General features: G+C 38.7%; 1 protein-coding gene across 1 annotated transcript in view; it reads right to left on the reverse strand.

The window, feature by feature from the left end:
• LOC146628845 (transmembrane protein 132C) overlaps nt 1-19,333 on the reverse strand; it is a 139,567-nt gene that overhangs the window by 14,921 nt on the left and 105,313 nt on the right. The window contains exons 5-6 of the mRNA XM_085357085.1: nt 12,595-12,738; nt 1,301-1,509 (exon numbers count right to left, since the gene is read on the reverse strand). Coding sequence (XP_085213211.1) covers nt 1,301-1,509; nt 12,595-12,738 — 353 coding nt within the window. The remainder of the gene's footprint in view (nt 1-1,300; nt 1,510-12,594; nt 12,739-19,333) is intronic.

Genomic DNA, 19,333 nt, shown 5'->3' on the forward strand with positions numbered 1-19,333 from the left:
CCTGTTGCAATAATGAATGACATTATTTTGACATATTTCATCATTACATACTACATAACATGTTTTCCAGTTCAAAAATAGTAAACATGGCCATTTTGAAAGCGGCGTCACTATTACTGAAAAAAGAACAAATTTTAAAAAACTGTCTTCATAAGAAGTTGGGCCAACACCATGAGTGTCCTGATGGTTGAGTTGGTGCCTATGAAAGCCATGCCATATGACCTACATCATATCAAACCACACAGACTGATTTGGGCTCACCCTTCCATCCAAGGTGACAATACCGATATCCATATAATCTTAAACTTACTTACCTTACCTATTCTGAAAGCATCAGAATAGGTAAGGTAAGTTCTTCTGTGTTAAGCACATTGAGTTTCACAGCAAACTGGGGCTCTAACTGTGACGACTGATTCTATCACTCATTACTCACTGCAACAAATCATGACGTGTATGTCATCTGCTAGCTCATGTAACCGCTGCTTTCATTCCACAGTATAATTCATGAATGTATATCTTGGCTCAAAGACAAAGATGGTAAACACTGGGGCGCAGGGAACAATCTAAATCTTGTTCACTTTATAAACACAACAGTGCTCTATTGTTTCTTCAACATAGTCACTATAAATATGATCACAGTAAATCATAATTATAAAAGCTATTATTAAATGTAAATTAGTCACTGTGCTTCACTGATCTTTGATATTGAAAAGGGTTAGTTCTATTTTAATCAGCAGAAATCATATTAGCAGAAAGATCATTAATTTAAATATTTTTATTAGGATCATCTTGTACAACTCACGCTGCACTGCACAGATCATTGTACACTATATCTCTTTACACCCTCAGGAATATGCTCAAGCTCTGTAATGCTCAAAATTATTAGTCATTCCTTATTCAGTATAAGTACTTTTTTCCCCCCTGTAGACCAGTCCAGTGAATTATTAGACACTTATTATGCAGCTGCACTTGCATTATGCTTCATATGTCTGCACCATCATTACTGAGCCAATTTCACGTTGTCTCCATTTTTATTTTTTTATTTTTTTAACCAAATGAAAAATATGATTGTCATAAAGGGATTGTTAAGAACTTCTCAGGTTTATGACCTACACAGAGAAATTTAGATTTTTGATTCTTGTGATTTTTTTTAAGTTGCCAACTTTTCTTGTGATATACAGATGTGGGATAAAGCCCCCTCGGCCCATCGGAGTCAGTTTCTGAAGTGATGAAAGTGACGATGTGTTTTTTTTTATTACAACATGCAACAACATAGACACAACAGACAGTCATGACTTACCTCCTATTGCCCATACTAACAGGGACCTTCCAACCCTTAATCTGACTGAGCTCAGGGTCAGCCACATCAATTAGCAAGGGCAGGCGGGGCATCCATACGCTCATCTCGAGTTGTGCATTCAGAAAACTATAGGTGAAGTTAAGCATCACCCTGTTTTTTCCTCTTGTCTCCTTTCCATTGACATACACATAGTCACAGCGCTCTGACACCTAAAGAATAAAGGAAAAATTGCTGTGAGAGGAAGATAAGATGCAAACACACTATCTACAATTCAGTCAGATCTCTCAAGTCATCAGGGCAGATCTTTAAACGGTTCCTATAATTAGATCTAAGCGTGATGAAGGTGCTTTCAGTTATTGCTGTCCTGTTCTTCGGAACAAGCTGCCTGCTGACCTGAAATCAATTACATCTGTGCATACATTAAAAACAGACTAGAAACCTTTTTATTAACACAGGCCTACACTCAGCACATGTTTTCACTGCCTTTGGCATTGTAAACCTACACAGGTTTTTATGTTCTTCTGTGTTAAGCACATTGAGTTTGCCATTGCCAAAACAATTTACATGACTTAAAGATTGCAAAGTACTCAAGAACAATCTCACTGCCAAAAAACAACAACAAAAAATAATAAAATAAAATAGGAATAAATAATAAAGCATAATTAGACTAGAGATGGCACGATACCACTTTTTTATGTCCGATACCGATACCGATATCATAAATTTGGATATCTGCCGATACCGATATGAATCCGATATAGTGTTTTTTAATCAACAAAACTGTTTTTTAAAATATCTTGCTGCATTTTGCAAGTCTGCAAGTTCATACTCAAGTTTAAAACAACAACTACACTAAAGCTATTCTGTTATACCTGTATACAAAAAAAATATTTCATAGTTCAGCAATACTGATCAATCTAATAAACTTAGACCTACACCATCCTCCCTATTCTGGTATTTTAAAGAGTACTTAGTGTAAATATTAAGCAACCTAACTAATAGGGTTCCAACTCCCAGCAACAACAAAAATAAATAAATAAAAAATAGGGAACCACCCCTCACGCGCCACCTCATGATGCTTAATCGACGTAATCAACCTTAATTTGATGCAGTGTGGAAAAAAAATGCACAGAAATCAATTATTTTTCAAGAAATATTAAATAGATTCAACATCTTTCTTCAACAAAATTGCAGACTGCACAGATGGTACCTTCCCAAAGGAAAATGTACTATAGCTTACTAGGGTATATATATTAGACTTAATAGTCACTATATACAGTAATTGACTTCTATTCATTTTACATCAAATTAAAACTTTGGGTGTCAGATAATTATTTATTAAAAGCTCGACATTTTAAATGAGAATAAGAAAGAAAAGTATGTCTTTGTGCCCCCTTTTCCCAGTTAATGCCCTATCGGCCCCCCTGGCTAAACTTTGCTAGATCCGCCCCTGCACAGTTACCAGCCGTCAGCTACGTAGAAAAAGATCCTGGTGTAGAAAGTAATATTAAATAAATTCTAACAACAGCTTATCAAGCTTAAACGTGCTGCTGTTGTTCAGCCGCTGGTTTGCTCTTTCTGGCGCAAAGTGGACCAAAAACAAACAAGAGAGACTCACGACAGAAAAGCCGATCAGCTGATCATTAGCAGTTTCACGATTGAAGTAGCAGCCGGAGAGCGAGAGGCAGTCGCTGTAATGATAGTTGCTATTGTTGAAGCTACCCACAGGGGGCGCTCTGGAATCAATAAGATATACAGAGTAGAAGAAGAAGTTATCGTGGTAGAAAGAATAATAAACAGCTAGCTGAAGCTAGCACCAGGAGCAATTCTTGATGTTTTATTCATAGAGGAATAAGAACATTACATGGTACCAGGAGTCGGGTTAAGAAAAAGAAGCAACGCAACAAGATGGATGCAATAAAACCGCCAAGTCCGTTGAAACTGACTGGAAACGTGGATGCAAGTTGGAGGACTTTCAAACAGCAGTTCAAACTGTATATTGCAGCTGTCGGAGTGGATCGACGGGCAGATGAAAGGAAAATAGCCATGCTGCTCACCATCGCCGGCACAGAAGCAATAGAGGTCTTCAACACTTTTGTGTTTGCTCAGCCCGAGGACAAAGATAACTTTGATGAAGTCATGAAAAAATTTGACGAGCACTGTCTGTCAAAGAAAAATGAAACATACGAGAGATACGTCTTTCGCTCACGCTTACAGCATCAGGGTGAGTCATTTGATACTTTTCTCACAGACCTCAAGATCAAACCTCAGTCCTGCAATTTTGGTGATCTCAGAGACTCTATGATACGAGATCAAATAGTGTTTGGAACTAATGAGAAGAAGCTCCGAGAGAAACTGTTGAGAGAAACAGAACTAACGCTGGAAAGTGCTATAAAGATAAGTCAAGCCAGTGAGCTAGCACGACAACATGTACTGACGTTTAGAGAGCCTGTTCAAGGAGCAGCGCAACAGGAAAATGAGGCAGTGAATGCAGTGTCGATTAAAAGAAAGCCATGGAGTAAATTCAAAAACAACGACAACAAAAACAGAACGTGTGACAATGAAATGTTCACTTGCAAGAGATGTGGAGAGAAACACAGACCAAAACAATGTCCCGCATATGGAAAAAAATGTGCAAAATGTAAAGGACAAAACCATTATGCAAAAATCTGTCTCTCCAAAAACAAGGGACAAAAAGTACACACTGTGCAGGAAGACACAGATGACAGTGATGATCTAAGTGAAACATTTTTCATTAAGATGGTGTCACATGAAGAAGATGTCAATGCACAGTCTTCAAGACATAACACTGGCCAAAGTGTTAGTTCAGTCACAGATGATAAATGGACTGCTCCACTGTTAGTCAATGGGACATTGGTAACATTTAAAATTGACACAGGGGCCAAAGCTAACTTGATCAACGAGAAGGATTTCAAGGCACTGACTGAGAAGCCTAGAAGATTTACAGAGAAAGTCACGCCGCTGAGGGCCTACAATAACCAGCCAATACAAACAAAAGGAGGATGCAGACTTAAAGTGACAGCAAAAGGCAAACAGCATAACATTTTGTTCACCATCGTACCTGATGGACACGAGTCACTTTTAGGAGATAAAACATCTGAGGATTTGGGACTAGTAAAGAGGATCTATCAGATTAATACTGACACCATGAAAGAAGCCAAACAAGGCAAAAGACAGGAACACCAAGGGCATGAAGGAAGTTCAGACATTATCAGTAAATTTCCTTCAGTCTTCAAAGGACATGGAACATTGCCTTACACCTACAAAATCCAGCTCAAGGATGATGCCGTGCCTGTGGTGCATGCCCCAAGGAGAGTGCCTGCTCCATTACGGACAAGTTTGAAAAAAGAGCTTGAAAGAATGACTCAAATGGGTGTCATTGAACGAGTGGAAGAGCCCACAGACTCGGTGAACTCTATCACTTGTGTCAAGAAAAAGAATACAGGTGCCTTAAGAGTCTGCCTTGATCCCAAAGATCTAAATGAAAATATTAAAAGAGAGCATTATCAGATCCCTAAGAGAGAGGAAATAATGAGTGAAATGGCAGGAGCTAAGTTTTTTAGCAAACTGGATGCATCACATGGATTTTGGCAGCTGAGGCTAGACCCAGAAAGCAGCAGGTACGCTACCTTTAACACGCCATTTGGGCGTTACTGTTTCCTGAGGCTCCCATTTGGAATTAAATCAGCACCAGAGATCTTCCACAGGGCAATGGAGTCCCTGATCGAAGGGCTGGAAGGCACCAGAGTCTACATAGATGACCTCGTAGTCTGGGGAAATACAAGGCAACAACATGATGAAAGGCTGGAGAAACTTTTGTGGAGAGTTAACAAGAATGGACTTAAACTGAATAGAGACAAGTGCCTCTTTGGTGTTTCAGAGATGACCTTCCTGGGAGATAAGGTTACAAGTGAAGGGGTGGAACCTGATCAGTCAAAGGTACAAGCCATATAGGATATGCCAGCACCCACTGACAAAAAAGGTGTCTTGCGAGCAATGGGGATGATCAACTTTCTGGGTAAGTTCATTCCTAATCTTACCTCCAAGACAGCATGCCTAAGGGAGCTGCTACAGCACAACACAGTGTTCGAGTGGACGGCCCGGCATGAGAAAGAGTGGAAAAAATTGAAGGAAACTGTAACTACAGAGCCGGTCTTGACATTCTTTGATCCATCAAAGCCAACAAAAATTTCAACAGATGCCTCAAAAGATGGCTTGGGAGCAGTTCTGCTCCAAAGGAACAAAGACAAGTGGCAACCTGTAGCATATGCGTCCAGATCAATGACAGAAACTGAACAACGCTATGCTCAAATTGAAAAAGAGACTTTGGGCTTAGTGTTTGGGTGTGGAAAATTTCACAGCTATGTATATGGATTACCAACCTTTACAGCAGAGACTGATCACAAACCTCTCATCTCGATCAGAAAAAAGAACCTCAACGACATGTCACCCAGAATTCAGCGCATGATGATGGTGTTGCAGCGCTATGATTTTGAGCTGATCTACACGCCTGGGAAATATATCGTACTTGCGGATGCTTTATCCCGAGCGCCAGCACCAAGTGGTGACAGGTTAGTCAGCGCTACAGCCGAGGAGGCTGAAACACATGTAAACATGGTAACTGCCTCACTCCCAGCATCAGATGTCATGTTGCAGCAAATTGTACAGGAGACGACAAAAGATCCAGTGCTGCAGAAAGTATCCCACCTTATACAGAATGGGTGGTCAAAAGGAGTCTGTCCAGGGTTCTACTCTGTGCGAGCTGATTTATGCATGGCTAATGGGCTGGTGCTGAGACAAAACCAGATTGTCATACCGCAATCCATGCGGAAAGACATGCTTCAGCGTATCCATGAAGGACATCTTGGAGTGGAGAAATGTAAAAGGAGAGCGAGAGAAGCAGTTTACTGGCCAGGCATCAACAGGGATATTGAAGAGATGATACAGAAATGTGAAACATGTCTCAAACATCACTACAAACAAACAAAAGAGCCAATGCTGGCAGCAGACCTACCCACTGCACCATGGCAAAAGGTAGGCACGGATTTATTTCATCTGGATGGCAAGGACTATGTTTTGGTGATTGACTACTATTCTAATTATCCAGAAGTGGCACAGCTTTCCAGTACATCATGGACAAGTGTTAAGAAGAAACCGGAGAAGTCTGTTAAAGACACAGGATGTTAAACATCAGGACACAGAGACTGGAACTGAACAACGAGGTGCTAACCCTGTTGAGCACCACAGTGAGCCTCCTTCAACTTCCCCAATGTCTGAGATACTGAGAAGGTCTACCAGACCTAAGAAACCTACAGAGAGGCTCATAGAACAAGTGTGAACTGTTGTGGTAAAGAATTGTTAAATAATAATAATAATAAATCACAAGTAAATAACGGATAATAATTCATTTAGAATAGTAATTGTTCACACTTAATTGAGACCTACTGAGTTATAATGTGTTATTGACTGTTTAAGTTGTCAAAGGTGAAGAGTTCTAGTGTGCTCGAGGGCTGTATGGGATTCATTTGGCTCATTCTGGAAGATGTAAGGTATACATTTGGATTTATTTTGTTTGACTTGTGCTACAACTTTTGGTTATAAAAAAAAAAAAGAGAACACTACTGAATGTAGTTTGTTGCACAATTTATAACATGTTGAATGTTAGACAAGAATGTTCAGATGTTACAGAGTAACAGTTCTCTTTGGAATTGTGCTTATTATAACACCAACCTGTTTGGAAAGGGGATGTAATGATAGTTGCTATTGTTGAAGCTACCCACAGGGGGCGCTCTGGAATCAATAAGATATACAGAGTAGAAGAAGAAGTTATCGTGGTAGAAAGAATAATAAACAGCTAGCTGAAGCTAGCACCAGGAGCAATTCTTGATGTTTTATTCATAGAGGAATAAGAACATTACAGTCGCTCGTTAAGCTTAACGTGGGAATGCTTTACAAACATTCAGAGATGGACTTACACACTTGCTTTACTTCTCTCGGGGATAACTTTGTCGGAGATGAAATGCCAGGTTGCTAGCGAAGCTCCAAATGCTATCCAGACCACCGACAGGTCCCGCATGCCACAGCTGCTCTATCACGTGATGCATACTGCTCCGACGTTCTGAGGCGAGTTACGGCGTGTTGCAAGTTTTGTGAGGTGCTTTCGTGATATTTAATGGATCAGATTACATTTTTTATTTTTCTCCGATATCCGATCCAGTAATTTAGGTCAGTATCGGACCGATACCGATACGTAATATCGGATCGGTCCATCTCTAAATTAGACATAATGTTTTCATATTGCCCATCTCTCCATCCATCTGTCTGTGCAACTCTAATAAACACGTTATTTCTTAAAGAATACTTAAACATGACTTAAAGATTGCAAAGTACTCTAGAATCTGATTGCCAAAACAATCTAACCGGGAAAAAATAAGAATAAATAAGCAGATACAAAAATCCACTGTAGAAGTAAAGTTGCTCTATTTCACCTTTTTTCTTACATAGTAAGTAAATCTGATCATTTAGGCTGCTTTGAAAAAGATTTAAGTGCTTGGATTACTCAATTTCTTTCAGTTTCTTTTCAGTGTGTGTTTGTGTTTGTTTCAGAACCGCTCTATTCTTAATGCATGCCTGTGTGTGAAGCATAGTATGTGCACAATTTATGTGACTTTGGTCCAACTTAACAGATGGAGCTACAAAATGACACAAACCTAATTCATCTAGCCAGAGAGAAAAACACTTGCTCAAAACAAATTATGAAGTGTCTGGATAAAGTACACCACCAGTCATTTGCCAAAGTTACTCTAATACATCTCCAACATAAAGAACTGATACAGCATGAACATCAGAAGTATCTGTCATTATCTCCAAAGCCCCAGAATCTCCTTATCAAACATTTCCCCCTTGACGAACAAATGTATTTAACAGTCTGTCATTGAATTTTGTTTGTAATCACTTGCATTTCATTTTTTTTCCACTCTCAAATACCATATAAGCTTGATTGGCACAACTGGTAATTTCAGCACATGTCCTCAATACTGACAATTGCTTCTTTATAACAAACCAGTCACAAGAAGACTGTCATCTGTCGCCACTTCTTTGCATATAACTTGGCAGCTTTACTCTCGAATGATGTCAAACCAAGCCCTCTCTCTGAGGAACAAAAGTGACAGCTTGCTGTCTGTCAGTTTTCTCCTCCTCCTCCCTTTCATTTCCCTTTTCTCTTTCTCTCCCACTCCTTCGCTCTCACCCTCAGCCTTCTCCAGCATTACTGCACCTCCTACATATTTCGTCTTCCTGTAATGAGAACAGGTTGGAACTCTGAAAGGAGGATTCTTAGATATGAGGGAAAGTTTAGGGTTTCACCTCGATGTATGCTAAATGGAAATGTAAAGCGGTATGAATGCAATTCATTTTCATTTAAAGTTTCCAAATTATTTGTCTTAACTTACACTTAACTCACACAAGGATAATTTCTTTGTTCTTGTGATTTTAAAGTATGAAAGGCAACCATCCAGAGAGTAAACTAAATCTATCTACTTCTGCATTTTTTAGTCTCACTTTTTTTTGCTCTTTTATTATGCCTCAATGCTTAAGACATAATGTTTTCAGATTGCCCATCTGTCCATCCATCTGTTTGTCTAATTCTAGCAAACGTGGTATTCTTAAATAATACTTAAACAGAACTTAAAGACTGCAAAGTTCTCAAGAATGATCTGATTAAACTTGGTGGCAAAAGACCAAGGTCACGGTGACCTTACACAGCACTTTTTTGGCATTAACCGAATAATTCACTTGCAAAATTATGATAAACCTCATACAAATGTCTACCATGCACTGCAAAAGTACATAAAACACACTAGATATTGAACAAAATATGATGGAACAGATCCAAACGTGACAGAAAACAAAACATGCCAAGGATTGCATCTGTGTTTTAAGGGAGAAAAACTTTTGCTCTTTTGCTTTTATTCTTGGTTTGCTTTGGTAGCATTTTTTGTTATTTCCACCTATTCAAGCACACTAAACACTGCATCATACTAATAGGATCTAATAACATTTTATAGGTTAACTTCACTGTGACATCATAATGAAAAGAAAAGTAAAAACAACTGTTTTCTTACTGTTACAGCAGGGTACACATGAGAGTTACTGACTGAAATAATTCTGTCTGACTAACCTGACTAAAACCGACTCATGAGAGAGCACTGTATTTAACATTTATGAAGTACTATGCTTTGGGGGTTGCAAAATTTCTAAAAGTTCCTAAAACCTAAAGAGCTAAAGCTTAGTGGTTTACTGGATCCGTCAAGTGTTCTACATTATTGGGATACAAGGAGAAACTGTAGCGCAACACTTTAAATCAGAAAATAATCATCAGAAAATAAAAACTTGCAGTGCAGTACAGCAATGATGGATCTATTGTCTTTTTTTCCCCATTCTAAAGCTGTGACTTATATGAGGGGGCTCACAGGATTTGGAAACAATGAGCATTTTAAAATGGGTTCAATGGCAGTTTGTGTCTGGATTGCTATTGAAACACTCTTAAATACACCACGCTATAAATGTCGAGAGCAAGCCAGATGACTGGGTGAACTTCAACACAGTATTATTATATGTGAAGTGTAAAGAAGAGTACTTGCTGTGATTGAGGCTGGAAGTTACACTACATGGACAAAGGTATTGGTCCATTTTAAACCTCAGGTGTTTTCAGTCCTATTTTCACAGGTAAAATCAAGCTCCTAATCATGCATGCAGCATCTGTAAAGCAAGCGCTCACTGCATTCAAGTACCACAGCTGCAGAAGTCAGTTGGTATAAAATTTCTTCCCACTAGAAGATCTAGTTGCTATTTAAGCATATTGTGATCATACTGCCCTTCAGTAGAGATTCAAACTATAGACTGAATGTTTTTTGTAAAGGTAACTTTTTTGCTGAAGTTCATAAAAATGTATATGATTATTGCATTTTGTTTTTTTAGTCATGATTAACATGGCATTAATCATGTAGTGCAGTAAGCACAGCAGTCTGTTGAAGGTATTGTATTTGAATATAATGTTAGGCAGAAAACAATGTTTTATTTATGCACTGACAGGCTACTTACACTTTTTCGTGTCTTGTCTTGCAGGACGGGCTGCACATCTGGTTGTGTCGCTCCACTTTTTTCTTCCTAGTTTGATGTATTTTAAAACTTGGGTTTGTTTTTATGTTAACTGGGCCAGGCGCAATGTTAGTCGGGCAATGTGCAGTCCCTGAGTTGGGGTTAACGCCTCACAGGAATCAGGCCTTGCATTGGTGTGTATGGCAAACTGATTTGCTGTGTCTATTATAACTTGGTTGCAGTGGTATCAATTATTTCTTAGGGGTACACTTAGTGCATGTAATAAGCACCCCTGTGGGATCGTATTTTTTTGGGGTGGATTTGGTTAAAAAAAAAAAAAAAAAAAAAAAAAAAAGCACCTGTAAGTTTCCTGTTGGTGAAAGCGAGTTATCATGTGATTGCTACACTGCTGACGAGCTGCACCATTAAAGGTACATTATGGATCATTAGTGGTCTTTTATTATGATAGTCTGATTTGATTGCAAACTCTCTGAAATAATAAAATTGTATACATTTTGGATGATTTTGATCACTTGTCCCATTTATTCTGGACTCGTCCCTGCATGATTTCCTGACTGGAAGTTTGTAAGAGCAGGATCAAGGCCTCAGTGCTCACCATGGGTGTTTTTGATCACTACACGTATATAACTCTCTTATGTTTCCCAGTGTTTACCAGTTTCCTGTCTTTAATGACCCTATGTTTGTGTCACTGTTGTCACTTTGGGTTTCTTTTGGTAACTACATTTCCTTGGGCTTCTTTTGTTGTTTTACTCCCTATCTTTGTCCCTTGTAATTATCTGCTCTGCCCTTATTGTGTTCATCAGTTGCCTTTGCCTTGCTCTTCCACTTATCTTTGTCAGAGAAGTGCCCTTTGCTCATGTTTCACCTGTGCTCTCCTTTTATAGCACGTTGTGCCTTCCTCTGCTTCCCTTTTTTGCTCATCACTTTGCTGCAATCAACTTTAGATCATTTACCCTGTGTATTGTATCTGGATTACTTATCACCATTTGGACTTTATTTTTGAAGTATCAGCTTAGTGAAATAAAGCTCATCTTTTGTTTGCTTAACTTAGATTGTGTCTGCATTGGGGTCCTCCTTTTTGTCTACATATAACATAAAGAAAAGAAGGATTTAACTTCAAAGTCTCAAAGAAACAGTGAAGTGGGGAAAAATAAAGCTGTTTTATCTTGAGATGCCTTTGAAAATAGTATGAAGAAAAGATGGGTACTGCTTACTGTTCTCAAACCCGACGAGCGGGCAGGGGAGTAGACTACTGAGGTCAGCGTCACAATATGTGGTACTACTTCAGTTGATAATTAAACCCTTTGAGAGATCTCCCTCTTTTCTTCTATCTGATATGCATGTATAGTAAACACAACACACTTGTAGCACTGTTCTTTTTTTATCACGCCTACTCACAATCAAGAATAAACACTTTTATTTTTCCCCAGTTATATTTTTCTTGCTTCTCCTTTCACATAACGCCGCAGAGACGGATAATAAATCTGCTGTGGTGGTAAACAGCTCACAATTATTTCCTTATTTTATGTTAACAATAAATCCTTTGCAGCACTTCCCAAAAATTCAGTAAGGTTTCAGATTAATTATGTAAGACCTCTAAAAGCCAATGAAAATCAACTTACAGAGATTTAAAACTTGCTATATTCAGACATGGTGAGCAGTTTGTCACCTTGACAGTTTGATGGTGTTATGTAATATATAAGTGGTATGGATACAGACTCTCTTTCAGCATGATGATTGTTAATTATTCCTCCTTTAAAACAAGAGCAGAGTATAGAGTATGTAATCAGTGTTTTTTTGTCTGTTTCTCACCAAGATTACACAAAAAAGCTGCCAAGCTGCACTTCATGGTGGCGAATTGGAGCACGAGAAAAGGATACCACCCCCCCCTTCTAGGGTTTCTGTGATTTAAACCTGACTTTTTCAAACAGCTTTCTGTTTTTCCCTTGCCATTAAACTAATGTATTTTGGTACATGTTTTGATGTTTTGCTAGAAGAAAACGAGCACCTTCATTTTGATTTCACTGTGCGAAAAACTCTTGAAGCCCACAAACAGAAGTGTTATTCTTCCTGTTAACGTACCTGCATGCCACTAGAAAGCTGAGCATTAAGGATGAGATAAAGTGGAAAAAAAGAATTCATGTTGCACGAACCTTGATAACCTGTTCATCCGTTGACTTGCACTCCACTGACTCTGTAACATCAGAGACCGCACCATCCGTCCCTACAGTGACGACCTTCAGCGGAACAGCGACAGTACGCCCAGTGAGCACAGCCGTGTTGAGAATTTCAGTGTACTGTCAGGTGAAAAAGAAAGAAACACACACATACTCTTAATATTACTATTATTATAAACTTTTTTGCTGCTGCCTCAATCCTGGTTTACCCCAAGTTAAGAATCCATTGGCTGATTTTCTACTAGATAAAGCAGCTGATGGGCTGAAAGTTGATGATGAAGCAGCAATGAAAAACTTGGCTACAGCTTTTCTACAAGATGACCAATAACATTCAAAGAGCAATCACCAGGGGTAAAACATGAAAGTGTGAAAAACATGTATGTTCTTGAAAGGCCACTCGAGGCTGGCTCTGAAAGCGGATCAGTCCCTGTAGATTCCAATGTTAAAATACAGCTAATATATGCTTTTACAACCTGCCACCAAATAATTTTCATTGCTTGAGTTGATTTCTCCCTTGACAATAACGAATGATTTTTTTTCTGTTTGTTTTTTTTTTTAACTCATCTGTTTATATTTTACTAAGGATTTAATTTACTTCTCTTTAGTAAATTCGATCGCCTTTAGGGGCGATCGTGGCTCAAGAGTTGGGAGTTCGCCTTGTAATTGGAAGGTTGCCGGTTCGAGCCCCGGCTTGGACAGTCTCGGTCATTGTGTCCTTGGGCGAGACACTTCACCCGTTGCCTACTGGTGGTGGTCAGAGGGCCCGGTGGCGCCAGTGTCCGGCAGCCTCGCCTCTGTCAGTGCGCCCCAGGGTGGCTGTGGCTACAATGTAGTTGCCATCACCAGTGTGTGAATGTGTGCGTGGATGACTGGATATGTGAAGCGCTTTGGGGTCCTTAGGAATTAGTAAAGCGCTATATAAATACAGGCCATTTACCATTTAGCCCTTTTGGCGTGTGGCTGTTTTGAGGGACAGGTGGGTGTTGATTAGGCCACTCTAAATCTGCTAGCCTTCACCTCAGCTAACTGGTGACAACGTGTTGATAGTGTTTGTGGTGTTGGTGCATCGGTGCCAGCAAGCCTTATTATTATCTGACAATATAATATCTGACAAATAACAAGGCTTGTGCTGTGTCTTCATTATAATGAAAGCTGGACCAAAAAGTCTGTGCTTCACTTTTGGTGTTTTTTTTATTTTTTATTTTTATTTTGTACGAATCAGCAGAGAGGTGTACTATGAATGGAGATTAGGTTAGCCAAGACTGTTGAGCTTAAGGTCAGAGTTTTCACAAAAGTGTCACTTTTTTTTACCTTGATAATCACCATGGTAGTACGTGCTCAACTCAAACTGGCTCTCAGCAGACGGTGTTTAGTATTTTGGTTTAAAGGGGGCTGGATGATCAGGAATTTTCTGGAATGCATGTTATAGATGCATAAACTGCATAAACTGCAGCTGTTGGAGCTCTGATTAGAAAGATGATTAGTAGATTTTTTTTTATCACCAGTAATTTTCAATCATGAAAATTAATTTTGCATTAATAAACTAAAGGGATTTCCACATCTCCTTTCCACCGACTAACATTTAATCCTTAAATGTATCATAATTTTCGAAGCTCTATTGTGCAGCTTTCCTGTACCCAGCAGCAGCGAGTGTGCACAGAGTGGTAAAATAAACACAAGTCAATGTTTTTTTTTTTCTTCCTGCTCAGCGTGTTTGTAATGATTGTGGAATCAGAAGATTAATGATCATCTGCAGCATTACTTTTTTGTCTTATTTTCAGCACCAGTTTTGCATTTTAATGCTCACTATATATCTTTATAATGTTCATAGATCTTTATTATTCATCAGTGTGATGATGTCTCTGATTAGAGTAGGTGATCCTCAATGGAAGCATGCAGCGAGCCTAATGCAGAAAGTCTGGTTTAACAGAGGATGCTGATAACCACCATCATGATACTCGTCACCTCTGACTGGGGTTTCACATTTTGTCTAGCTAGCTAATGCAAAGAAACACTAGTGAACGTTCTTCATAATATACCCCCTCAGGTCTCTGTCTCCATGGGATGCACCCCTCAAGTCCATGGATACAATTTACTAACCAATTTTGCTATAGCATTACTGTATCTGATAACTTCTGGCATTCCATCCTCTTGTCACTTCTGGTTACAGATGCCAATGGAAACAATGCAATAATGCATCCAAGACTTCAAAAAATGGCTCTAAAAACCAACAGCAGTTACATCCATTTTTAATAATCGAGTCTATGATAATATCACTTTCATGCTGGAATACTGAACCAGCATGAAACCGATGATCTGACGACTTTTGACTGTTACTTTCTACTGACACCTTCATCCTCCTTATTAGCCAAACGTTTGGTGTTGTTGATTTTACAAATACACAGGATCATTTTGTGTGTAGAGAAGGTTCTATTCTCGACCATCATCTTTGTTGCTATGAATATTTTTTGTGAGCTCCATCAAAGAGCAGAACATTTCCAACAATATCAACGATAAAGGTAACGCTAATACTCAAATACTGCAGGCAAATTAAATGTAAGATGATATGACATTTATGTGTAGACTTGGAAAAACACGATTTACTTACTGGCAGCTTTCCAAGTTATATACATAAACATAAACAGGATAACAATTGGCTAAAATAAAAAAGAATACAAATACATAGCAGGAATACCAGTGTGTTTCAAAATGACCTAAATGCTTTCTGCACACTAGTGCAAATAAAACAAAGCAACCAAAAATCTCAGTGGTGGCAGGGCAAGGGTTATTAGAAATGCCCACTGTGTATAGGCAAACTTTTGGCCTGTGGGGTGGGGGTCATAATATTTAGGCAAAAGGCTTTAGTGCTCAGTCTTTTGTTTTCTAGCTAGACCAAACAACACTTCGTGTATGTTTGCATACATTAAATACATGTATTGTAGAAAAAAAATATACGTTTTATATTTATAGTGATATCCCTAATGAGTCTTCTATATGCTGTGAACCTAGTTTCAAATGCCATTTATTATCCGAAGGTCAAATCTCACGCAACTATAGACTGTAGTTATTGCAAAAGGTTTTTTACCTCCGCGTTCAAGTAGCCCATCATACAGTAAGGATGAGCAGCAGCTGTGAGAAGTGCTATTTACTGCTACAGAGATCCTGCAAAGCACAAGTGAGGCTGTGTGACTGTTCACTTAAAGATCTTTGAGAGCAAATAGTAACGATTTTTTAAATGGACTTTTGCATCAGTCAATAAGCCTGCTTTTTTCATTTTGTTTACATTGCATAGAATGTATGAAGCAGCAAGTCTTCACATTTAACAATCCTGAAATAACTAAGTGTGGCATTTTTTAAAATAACTCGAATGATTACAAGATTCTCAATCTCTGAACGATCAAAAATGCAACATTTCTATGTAAGAAAATATATATAAATCTTTATTCCATGCATTTTTTTCCTACCTTCTTAAAGTCTGATACCTACATCCCCACAATACAATATTCAATGATGGGTGTGATGGTTCAATCGAAGATTAGAAGCAGCTAACACAGCTCTGGGCTACAGAAATGTTGTAAGCTCACTTCTAATTCTCCCCTTGATTTTTTTTTAATTTGAATGTCTACTCTTTAGCCCAGCCGATACCGCCCCGAGAGACATCACTTATTAGTTTAAATCGATTTTGAACAGCCCCCTCTTGAACCACGTAGGGCTTTACATCACATATACAGTGCTAATTCTTCAGATCAGTAAACAGATGCCTAATATTGTTCCCTCTACTGGTTTACATTGCAGTGAGGTCACAGTATGACAGTTATTCGAGTCTTCCCAGCTATTCACCATTATTCCCCAGAACCAACCTTAATTAAAAGAAAAAATACAAAACATTGACAATAATGCTTCACACCAAATTGCAGTCATTCCAAAGCTATAGCTAGATTCACTTGAGAATGACAGCCCTTACAGAAGAGCAGGAAGAAGATAATGAGATCAATTAAGACAATGCCTGGTAATCCTTGAGCTCTCAGTGTGTTTGTCGTATAGAAGATTTGCTATAACAGTAGATCATTCTCATCACTGCTCAGTTTAAATAAGACTACTAAGAGCCTGTGAATGCCAAAGGCATCTATTTGTTCATTAAAACGGTTGCCTTTTTGTTTTTCTTTGTCATTAACTATCCCCCGTATCTGCAGACATACACACAGAGAAACTGCTTTTTAACCTTGGTGAAATGTGTGGTGGTGATTCCATGCTGTTTTGTTTAAATATTTCTTGCTTGGCTGATAGATCTTTCTCAAGGGATGTGTTTGTCCTGCCACAAGGGAAACAAACCCGAAAGTTAGAATGAACAGAGGGCAAATTCCTGCAAGTGAGCAATTTAGTGCTATCCTTTACAAGCACAATTGTTAGGCTTCTTGTACGTTTCAAGTTTCACAATGACAAACAAACTTGCAAGTCTGCCTTGTTTGAGTTTCAGATCATTTATAGTATATTGATGGTAAAGCATGGGATATACAGCGCACAATTCATTTCCTGAAATGGATTTGAAAGTGAGGCTCGTTTTTCACAGATTCAAATGATATTCAAGCATATTTAAATCTCCAGCAATCCAGTAAAGCCAACACTCAACAAGTGAGACATCCATATAAACTCTAGTCCTTGTTGTGAATGATAAATATATCTGCTGCTAACTGCATGGTGCTGATGATACTAAGCACCTGTAAAAAGTCTTCTCTGTGTGATCACTACTCCTACATGTAATGGGAAGTACCTTTTTTTTTGCTTAGTGAGCCATTACAACTGGAACAGCATGATAAAAAAGAGGTCTTAATGATCTTCGGCATGTATTGCGGAGACTGTCCATTCTCATAAAGAACTGAGTAGTGAACAAGATCAAATGTAATCCACATAATGACAAAAAAAGTGAAATTTAATAAGAGAGCATTAATGATGCACGAGGCAGCAAAGGCAGCGTCTTCATCTGTAAAACCCACCTACGTCTCATCAGCCACCGCCTGGCTGTTCAATATTTCCCCTGTGGATGAGAAGGTCTGGTGTGTATTCCTCATTGACGAGGCGTACTTGTACACACCAGCAGATAAGCATTTATGACTGAAAATGACTATATTATAGACTAATGTGCACACATACACGTAAACAGCTAAACACATAAAAGTGCTACATATATTGCATAGCAACCCACAACTTAACTTAGACACACACTTGCAAGCACAAAGACACCCTACTTTTTTTTGCCCAGCTCAAAAAAAAGAAAAAAGAAAAAGAGGCATGTCTCCCCCCTTCTCATGCTGCAGCTTATCTTAACAACCTCTCATTGCAGTGCAGAGAGCAGGGCAAGAAAAGAGAAGAAAGAAGGCGAGAGAAGGGAGAATCAATAAAAGGCCATTATATTTCTGAGCAGCAGGGGGTAGAAGCATAGAGTGTGTGGGGGCTGATATGGTTGTGGATGAATGATGTGTAAGGTAGCAGACAAACTACAAAAGTCCTGCTTGGAGAATAGTTACTGTATGTAAATGTGTAAATGCTCAAGGACAAAATCTGCTGTTGTTACCCAACTTTGATTTAATATATATGCTTTATTGCAAGAGGGCATTATTATTCTGCCACTTTGGTTTCAAGACCTGCGCAGATCAGACAAGTCCAATGAAAAATTAGGAACTGATGGCTCTTTTCACACATAACGACTACGCACAACAAACCCCTAAAGTTCCTGCACTTTTGGATAACCTCCCAGTCTCTGCAGTGGAGTCCCTCTTCTGTATGGCAGGCTTGTGTGAATAATGACTAATGTTTATACCCCTATCAGATTGTTTCATCTTACGACTGCAGCTTCTTTGCTCATTCATACAACATAACGTATTATTTTCCTCACATTTTTTTGCAAACTTGTTCACTGTCAGTAACAGTATTTGGATGCTAGAGCAAACGCTAGGAAATAGGGTAGTATTAATAGTAAAACACTATTATTATGAAAAAAAAAAAACAATATACAAAAACTACTGCTAATAAAATCATAAAATTGTGATTTTGTGTGTAGTCTCTTGCTACGATACACCTTATAAGCACAAGAGGTCTAAAGATGGAGTTAAAAGAAATTACAGCATAATGATAAGTGACTACTAATCCATATAGACTTATTCAAAGGGTTTAAACGAGCAGGGTAGGGACACATCTAAGATATGCTGGTCTTAGATGTGGCCCAGAACACCTTTTAACCATGGCTAGCTGTTTATTATTCAGTCACTGAACAGATGCCTCTGACCCACAGAAAACCACAGCTCAACTGTTTTCTAAGCAGCTGAGATTGGCAGGAAGCTCACAGGTCCTGTTCTGTGTTGGCCAACAGTACAGTAGGTTTATACTGCCACTGCAGCACTCCATCCATTCAGTTCATATCAATTATCAATCAAAAAGTCTATTCCCTCTAGCACCTATATAGTCTCCCCCTGCCACTCAAAAACTTTGGAACATCTTAAAGTGTATAGTAGGAGATAAAATGAAAGCAAAGGCAGGGGAATCAATGCCTCTAAGGATTTAATTTCTTTTTTCCCACTATTTTTTTTTTTGTTAGAAATGGTGATACAACAGAAGGAGAGAGCGGTGTTCATACAATGTAATCCTTTTACGGTTATGACTTGGGAAAAAAGGCACAGCAGCCAAGGTGTTCTGCACTGCAGTGCTATAGTCGGAGAAA

Source organism: Diplotaxodon limnothrissa, linkage group LG7, assembly GCF_057381915.1.
Source record: "Diplotaxodon limnothrissa isolate DT_005_m linkage group LG7, D_limnothrissa_male_GT1.1, whole genome shotgun sequence".
NCBI classification, from domain to species: Eukaryota; Metazoa; Chordata; class Actinopteri; order Cichliformes; family Cichlidae; genus Diplotaxodon; species Diplotaxodon limnothrissa.